Below are 8,660 nucleotides of genomic sequence, written 5' to 3'. Positions count from 1 at the left end.
AAAAAAAAAAAAAAAAGACTAAATGAACAGAGCTGCAAAGGAGACTCGAACCAGACCAGGTTCCTGGAGGAGATAGATACCAGCTAAGCTGCCTGGAAGAGGTTTAGACCAACTGAGGCCCCAGAAAGGACTCTCCACGCTCCACACTGCTCAACAGTCTGCAGGGGCTCCTGGTTCCCAGCGGCATGCGCTGTCACCCATGCTGGGGTGAACTTTGGTGATGCAGGTGTCCTTGAGTCATTTCTGCTCCTCTAAGTAACCTCTTACCCAGATTCCTGCAAGTAGCCTCAATAAAACAAGATGGACTCTGGTGGTGTGGTATCCTTCGGGGGTTCCCTATCCAGGAAGAGTTGTAACACACGACAATGCCCTACTGGCTTCTGATGGTGAACTGTTATATGGAAGTGCAAGTAAAATAAACCCTTTCCTCCCCACACTGCTTGGCTCAGTATTTAATGGCATCACAGAAACCCCGTCTGAGTGGAAGAGCAGCCAATGCTCTTACCTGCCAGCCAACTTCCCTCTTTATTTACGAGAAATCCCTTCTAGATAGCTTCTCTTTGGCATGCCAAGCTGCCAGCTGAAGACTCTCCTGCCTTGAAGTCACTGTTGACAGGAGGTTCACTAGGCACCCCTGACTACTACACGATGGCCAGGCAGAGGGTGTGGACAGCCTGGCTTCAAAAAGATGGCCAGACAGTTCATACCCCAGAATGGTCATGGCAGGAAACAGAATATTTTACCACACTGCTTGGAACAGCATACAACCGGAAACCGGCAAACTCACTCTTTCTTTTTCTCATTCTTTCTTTTTTTTTCCTTGACAAAGGGTTTCTTTGTATAAAGTCCTAAGCTGTCCTGGAACTCACTTTGTAGACCAGGCTGGCCTCAAACTCTCAGAGATCTGCCTGCCTCTGCCTCCTGAGTGCTGAGATTAAAGGCATGCGCCACCATACCCTCCTGAAAACTCAACTATTTCTAGAATAGTCCATTAAATATTTTTGGATCCTGGTTGTCCATGGCTAGGTGAAATCTTGGAAAGTGACCCTATGAATAATTTTAACGCTATTAATAACAATGGTTCAAAGTACTTGAGTCAGAGAGACTGTCACCCATGGGCAGGCCCTTGCCCACACTTGCCAAGATGTGTCCCAAGCTTAAACTTCCTCCTAGCACTGGTACAGTTATAACTAAGTGGCATGGGACTTTCCTCCGGGCTGCAGCAGAGGAGAACCTCCCATCCCGGGCCTGGACAGCCTCCCCTCATCCCACAGCATCTCATCATCATGAGCTAGTGGTCATGGGAGGAGCCAGGTGACTCACAGCTTCTTCATGATGGTCCTCTCTTCCTTCTCACTGTTGCCCATGGTAACCACAGCATCTTTCTCTCTTCCTCCTCTCGGAGCTTCTCTGGGTGGAAGCAGGCCACTGGGAAAGGGAGAGCAGGGATGAGTAAACAGTTGTACTGTGGATCTCTTTTCTGGGGTTTTAGGTCATTGGCACAGCACATGCTTAGGACACGGCAGGCCTCGGGTTCCATCCCTGACACCAAAAATAAACAGAATAAAGTATTTGTTGTTGGGCATTGAGACAAGGTCTCACAATGCAGACTAGGCTGGCTTTTAACTCATAGAGATGCGCCTGCCTCCGCCCCTTCAGTGCTGGGATTAAAGACTTGTGCCACTGCCACCACCACCTGGCAGCTTGCCTGGACTTCACTTGGTCGTGGCTTCCCTATTAAAATATCGAGGACCTTTTGCTACCAGGGGCAGCCCTGTCCAGTACTGCGCAGCTGTGCACTTGGTGCCTAGCACGTGTGCATGTTCAGTAAACTGGATGAGAGCACCAGGAGCCAGCATGTCAGAGTGTCACGGAGGCCGCTGCGGGGAGCCCACCTCCTGTAGCACTGCAGCTCCTCCTGCACCAGCAGCAGCTGCGACTTGAGCTTGTTGCGCTCCTGAAGCACGTCCCTCAGCTCCTGTAGGGTGAAGTGGGGCCGGTTGGGGTCGGTCAGATCCACTACCATTTTGTCCGGTCCCAAGTTCACCTGAAAGACAACAGACCAACTGGGTGAGTCACCATACTGGGCCACTCCCACCCATGAAGGGAAAGGTCAGCTCTGAGCGGAGGAAGGCAGGTGAATGAAAAGAAAGTTTGAAGGTCCTACTCTTTTTTTTTTTTTTTTTTTTTTTGTTTTTTCGAGACAGGGTTTCTCTGTAGCTTTGGAGCCTGTCCTGGAACTCCCTTTATAGACCAGGCTGGCCTCGAACTCACAGAGATCCGCCTGCCTCTGCCTCCTGGGATTAAAGTGCTGGATTAAAGGCGTGCGCCACCACTGCCCGGCTGAAGGTCCTACTCCTGCTCGGACTGAGAAGGACTTGAGTATCAGAATGAGAGATAACAAGAAGCCATGAAGTGCGTCACTGAGAACAGGTGCAGGGCTGATGAGATGGAACCCCAGCTAAGGGTAATTGCTGCGGCGCAGAGGACCCCAACTGGGTACCTCTGCGGCTGCTCACAACCTATAACCCCAGTTCCAGAGGATCCAACACCCTCTGCTGTCCTCCAAAGGTATTAGACCTACACACGTGGTGCACATGCGTGCGCACGCACATACACACACACACACACACACACACACACACACACACACACACATACGCAAAACCCCCATACACATGAAATATAAATGTATTACAAAAGAAGAAGGTACTGAGAGGCAAACACCCACTTCACATGTGTGAAGCCAGGGTTCCATCCCTAGCACCAAAAAACACCCATGAAAATATATTAAATCAAAATAGTCACAAGATACATGTGTTACGTAATATGAAGAGCCACATGACTCCCACGGGAAGCGACACACTGGGGCTGTGCGCCCCGTCTCAAGGCCTACATTCCATAGCCACTGGAGAAGATAAAAAGCTCGTGGCTCTGTTCACAGACTTCCTCAATAGTGCAGCAGCAGGGGCTCAGTTCAGGACTCTCACCACTGATAACAGGATGGTGGACATTTCCCAAGGTCATTACAAACAAAGACATTCCTCATATTCTTTTTGCTTGCTTGTTTAAACAGAATTCTGACTCAGGGCTTCCCACTCCCTGGGTGGCTGAAGGGTGCTAGGGAAATGTTTTACCCGTCCTGAATCCAAAGAATAAAAAAACAAGGCATGGGTGGTGGCATACACCTTTAATCCTAGCACTTCGGAGGCAGAGGCTGGCAGGTCTCTGTGAGTTCAAGACCAGTCTGATCTACAAAGTGAGTTCTAGGATAGCCAGGGCTACACAAAGAGACCTTACCTAAAAAAAAAAAAAAAAAAAAAATGGGAGAGGGGGGATTAGGAGAATGGTGTGCTCAGCGTAAATCACTAGCCTACCTAGAGGAGAAAGAAAAACAAACAAACAAAAACCCCGTGTATACCAGACAGTGGTAGTGCACACCTTTAATCCCAACACTTGGAAGGCAGAGACAGGTTGGTCTAGTTTTCAAAGCAAGTTTCAGGACAGCCAGAGCTACACTGTGAAACCCTGTCTTGAAAAACAAACAAGCATTAAAAAAACAAACAAACAAGTTTTCTTTGAGGGAATGGATTGTTTGATTTTGAGACAGAGTCTCTCTATGTAACCCCGGCTGTCCTGGAACTCACTATGTAGACCAGGCCGGCCTCAAAAGAGTGTAGAAAAAAACATGAATGAACTTGGTGCCAGTGAACAATACACTTGAACATGATAAAGGAGGGTTGGGGAAGCCACCCAATGGTGGAATACAAGTCCAGTGTGAGCGAGACCCTGAGATCCATTCCTGCCATGGTTCAAAAGAAAAATTAACTTAAAAAAATACAAATAAAAAGTAGACAGGTGTAGTGGTCCCACACCCTTACACCCAGCAGTTGGAGAGACGCCTCTCGTAGGGGACCTGGGTTACGTTCCCAGCACCCACATAAGGGCTCACAACCATAAATAACCCCAGTTCCAGGGGATCTGACAGGCACACACAATAATAAATCTGAAAAATCATTTTTAAGCAAATCAATCCCACACTGGAGAGGCAGAGGCCGATTTCTGTGAGTTCGAGGCCAGTTTGAGGTCTACATGGGGAGTTCCAGGCCACAGCAAAACTCTGTCTCAGACATAAAGATGGCAAAGGGTTTCACGTTATATGTAATGACCACATAAAAAAGTAATAAAAAAAGAACAGGATGTTTTAATAAACTGTGTTGTCAATGAACATTTTTTTAAAAAACGTTCTTTCTTTCCTTCCTTTTTTTTCTTCCTGGAGGCAGGGTCTTGCCGTGTAGCCCAGGCTGGCCTCAAGCTCTCAACCATCTGGCCTTAGCCTCCCAGCTACTGTGACAGGCATGTATTACCACATCCGGCTCCCCACCCCCACTCTTCCCACACCCTGCCTAAAGACTGTATTTAAGGAAGAAAATATGCTACCTCATCTGGTGCCTGTGACATTTGTCCCCTCTGCCCCATTGGGGGAAATCACTGGGCCACATGCAAACTACAGTTCCCAGGCCACAATGCAACTTCCTCCATCTCCCTGTGCCTCAAGACCACATACACCAAATAGCAAGAACATGGCAGAGCCACCCAGGCAGATCAACTAGTTAAACTTTTCTCGAATGTCCAAGGCCAGGCTTCGATGGAGATTCTTGGCCATCACCCAGGCTGGATGTGGAAGCAGAGTCTCTGCAGCTACAATGAAATAGCCAATAGTGGTGGCTCACACCTTTGCTTCCAACACTCAGAAGGACTGAGGCGAGTTCGAAACCAGCCTGAGCTACAGCGTGAGACTCTGCCTTAAATAATACAAAACAAGAAAATAGTAAGTGAAACAAAAGCAAAAAATAGAACAGGAAAGAAATATGTGCCCATAGAGAGAGGGAGAGAGAGAGAGAGGGAGGGAAGGAAGGAGGGAGGCTCAGAGGCAGGGAGGGAAAGAGGGAGGGAGAGAGGGAGAGTAAGAGAGAGGGAGGGAGGGACAGAGAGGGGGAGGGAGAGAGAGAGAGTGTGTATGTGTGTGAAGTTACAGGAAGTCCTTTCTTAGAACCTTTGTTAAGCTGAGCATAGCAGCTCATGCTTGCCACCTCTGAACTCTGGATGCTTAGGAAGGAGGATCTCTGTGAGTTTGAAGCCGCTCTGGTCTACACACGAAGCTCCAGGCCAGAAAAGGCTACTTAGTGCTTAAAAAAGAAAAAGAAAAAAAGAAAGCCGGGCGATGGTGGCGCACGCCTTTAATCCCAGCACTCGGGAGGCAGAGGTAGGCGGATCTCTGTGAGTTCGAGACCAGCCTGGTCTACAGAGCTAGTTCCAGGACAGGCTCCAAAGCCACAGAGAAACCCTGTCTCGAAAAACCAAAAAAAAAAAAAAAAAAAGAAAAAGAAAAAAAAAGAAAAAAGAAAAAAAGAGAGACCTTATCTTGTAACCAAAAATTAATGAAGTAAGAAATGGGCTATACAACTCACTCAGCAGCACAATGCTTGCTCAGCACATTCAGGCCCCTCCAGTGCCCAACACTTCAACCCTAAACCACAGAAAAGATAACACACCCCACATCCAGCTTCTCAGACTAACAAGTCTGTGCTTTAGTGCTATTTATTTATTTATTTATTTATTTATTAGACTGTTTTGCCAGGCGGTGGTGGTGCACGCCTTTAATCCCAGCACTAGGGAGGCAGAGGCAGACGGATCTCTGTGAGTTCGAGGCCAGCCTGGTCTACAAGAGCTAGTTCCAAGACAGGAACAAAAGCTACGGAGAAACCCTATCTCGAAAATCAAAAAAAGAAAAAAGAAAATTAGACTGTTTCTCTGTGTAGACCTGACTGTCCTGGAACTTGGTCTATGGTTCCTCTGCCTACCTCGCTGGTGTGCTGGGATTAAAGGTGTGAGCTACTACTACTGGCAGGTCAGGTACTATCTCTTTTCAAGATTTCAAGATCACTCTTAGAAAGGGATTCTGAAGTGTGCTAACATTTGAAGCAATTGCTGGGGCTAAAGTCAAAGATACAGTGGAGTGGACAGGGCTAAAGAGATCCTCACATGCTTTCCACCAAGCTTGAGGACCTGAGTTTTATACCCAGAACCCGCATGGCGGAAGGAGAAAATCACTTTACAAAGTTGTTCCCTGAGCGCATACACATATATACACACAGGTACACGTGCACGTGTGTGCACGTGCACACAGACACAGAGGCACATGTGCGCACAATATTAATATTTTTTTTTTTAAAAAAGTAAGTAAAATAGGGTTTAGAGAAATAATTCAGCGGTTAAGAGCCCTGGCTGCTCTTGCTGAGGATCTGGGTTTGATTCCCAGCACCCACAAAGTGGTTCACAACCATCCATAAATCCATAGTGTGAGATTCAACGCCCTCTTCTGGCCCCGGATGGGGCACTGCACGCATGTGGCGCACTGAAGAACTTGAAGGCAAAACGTTTGCCCATACATATAAAAAATAAAGATTAAAGTAAATTGAAAGCCGAAGCAGTAGTCTACTGACACGGAACACTGTAGGGTCAGACATTTAGTAGGTACTCAACAAATGTTAACTGTGGGAAAACTTCCAGACTGAACTTGGGTTTCGCTCACCTGGCCTCCAGACGCACCAGCTCTCCGCAGCTTCTCCACCTCCTGCCTGAGATTGTCCCTCTCCATCCGCAGCTCCTCGGCCACCAGGCTACTCTCGTTCACCAGTGCTTCCAGCATCTCCATCACACGCACGATCTTAAACTGCAGCCGGGTGACGCGGGGGTCGCTGCCCAGGGCCATCAGCTCGCGGCCGACCACATAGGAAATGTCGTACACGTCGTCGGTGGTCAGCTGCAGGGGGCTCTTGGCCAGGGCGCCTTCGTCGTCCTCCCCGTCCTCCTCCTCGCGCACAGGAGGATCCTCCATGGCGCCCTCGACTCTGGCGACCTCCGGGGCGGCTGTCACCTACGCGTCCACTGGCTCTGGGCCGAGTCCACGCCGCACTCAGGCTGGAAGAATGCGCCGAGTCGCGGGAAGCACCGAACCACGGAAAACCGCGCGCAGCTGCACAGCCGTGCGCCTGTTGAAGGGGACACGGAGAAGGGACCGTGGGAAGTGCAGCGAGAACCGGGCACGAAGCAGCACGAGCTGACCACAGGCCTGGTAGCCCGCGGGGGAGGAGCCGCACGAAGCTCCGCCCTTGGTGACTGGTGCCTGGAAGCCTGGTTTCTACGGAGACGGGGGCGGACTTTCCAGGGTGGTAACGGAAAGAGGGTTTTAAAAAAAAGTTCACAACTTTTTCACTTTGCAAACTGGAGCTTTCCAGCTATCGAATTTGCATGCCCGGGGAGGGGAAATCCTGGTCTCTATTGAAGTTTTCTTTTTTTAAAATTGCGTAGAAAAAACAGTAGGCAGCGGCAGCGGTTGGGTTGAGAAGCCGAGCAGTTGGTGGAGTAAGGCAGCTAACTATCTTGTTGGCTACCCAGTCACATCTCAGTACCTGTGAGCGAGAAAATGCAGAGAGCGCCGACTCCCCTTTACCCTGAATGAACCTTGCGAAACGGGCTGCTAAAGGGAAAGAAGCAGGCAGAAACAACCACAATACACATTTCCAGGAAATGCTCACAACCGAGGAGTTCCCAGACAGGGAAGGGAGATCAGCTTCCTGTTATTAAAATTAAGTAAAAGAAAAGACAGGAGCAGCACTCGGTCTGCCTCAGACGCTGACACACAGCTCACACAGCTCCATTCAGTGAGATCGGTTCAAAGAAAGGGGCTTCGTGCTGGCATCAGACCTTGAGATGGGAGGGAGAGCATTACTAGAGAGCAACAATACAGTCTGTTCTAAACATGGTCCTGCCTTAATGGTAAGCCTCTCTTTCCCGTTAAAGCTTAGGAGCTTCCTCAATTGTGAAATGAGCGGTGGTGACACATGCTATTGTGAGTTCGAGGCCAGCCTGGTTTATAGAGCAAGTTCCAGGACAGCAGGGCTACACAGAGAAACCCTTTCTTGAAAAAACAAAACCCAACCAGCCAGACAAAACAAGAACAAAGTACCCAAATGTGCTCCATTGAGAACTGATACCTTTGATATCAAAACCAAAGATTTGGTTGGTATGGTGGTACATACCTTTTTGAATTTTTTTTATTTTTGGTTTTTTGAGACAGAATTTCTCCTGTCCTGGAACTAGCTCTTGTAGCCCAGGCTGGCCTCAAACTGACAGATTCACCTGCTTCTGCCTCCTGAGTGCTGGGATTAAAGGCATGTGTGCCACCACTACTGGGTGGTGATACATACCTTTAACCCCAGCACTCAGGAGGCTGAGGCAAGCAGTGGCCTGCTTGGCTTTACATGGTGCTTCAAGCCAGGGCTCCATAGTGAAACCCTGCCTCCAAAGAGAGATGGCTCAGCTGTTAAGAGCACCGATGGCTCTTCTAGAGGACCAGGTTTGAGTCCCAGCACCCGCACCATGTGTAACTCCAGTTCCTAATGACCTCATGCCTTTTCCTGACTGCCTTCAGCGCCAGGCATGCACACAGTGCACATAACACACATCGCAGGCAACATGCGAAAGCGAAAATAAAATGATAAATAGGGGGATGGAGAGATGGCTCAGTGGTTAAGAGCATTGCCTGCTCTTCCAAAGGTCCTGAGTTCAATTCCCAGCAACCACATGGTAGCTCA

General features: G+C 48.8%; 1 protein-coding gene across 1 annotated transcript in view; it reads right to left on the bottom strand.

The window, feature by feature from the left end:
• Window positions 1-7,143, bottom strand: part of Rilpl2 (Rab interacting lysosomal protein like 2) — a 10,958-nt gene extending 3,815 nt beyond the window's left edge. The window contains exons 1-3 of the mRNA XM_005344382.2: window positions 6,596-7,143; window positions 1,896-2,047; window positions 1,324-1,428 (exon numbers count right to left, since the gene is read on the bottom strand). Of these exons, the coding sequence (XP_005344439.1) occupies window positions 1,324-1,428; window positions 1,896-2,047; window positions 6,596-6,901 (563 nt within the window). The 5' untranslated portion in view covers window positions 6,902-7,143. The remainder of the gene's footprint in view (window positions 1-1,323; window positions 1,429-1,895; window positions 2,048-6,595) is intronic.
• Window positions 7,144-8,660: the final 1,517 nt, after the last annotated feature.

This window comes from Microtus ochrogaster, chromosome 2, assembly GCF_000317375.1.
Source record: "Microtus ochrogaster isolate Prairie Vole_2 chromosome 2, MicOch1.0, whole genome shotgun sequence".
Lineage (NCBI taxonomy): Eukaryota > Metazoa > Chordata > Mammalia > Rodentia > Cricetidae > Microtus > Microtus ochrogaster.
Note: the sequence above shows the minus strand (reverse complement) of the source record. Positions and strands in the feature narration are given on the sequence as shown.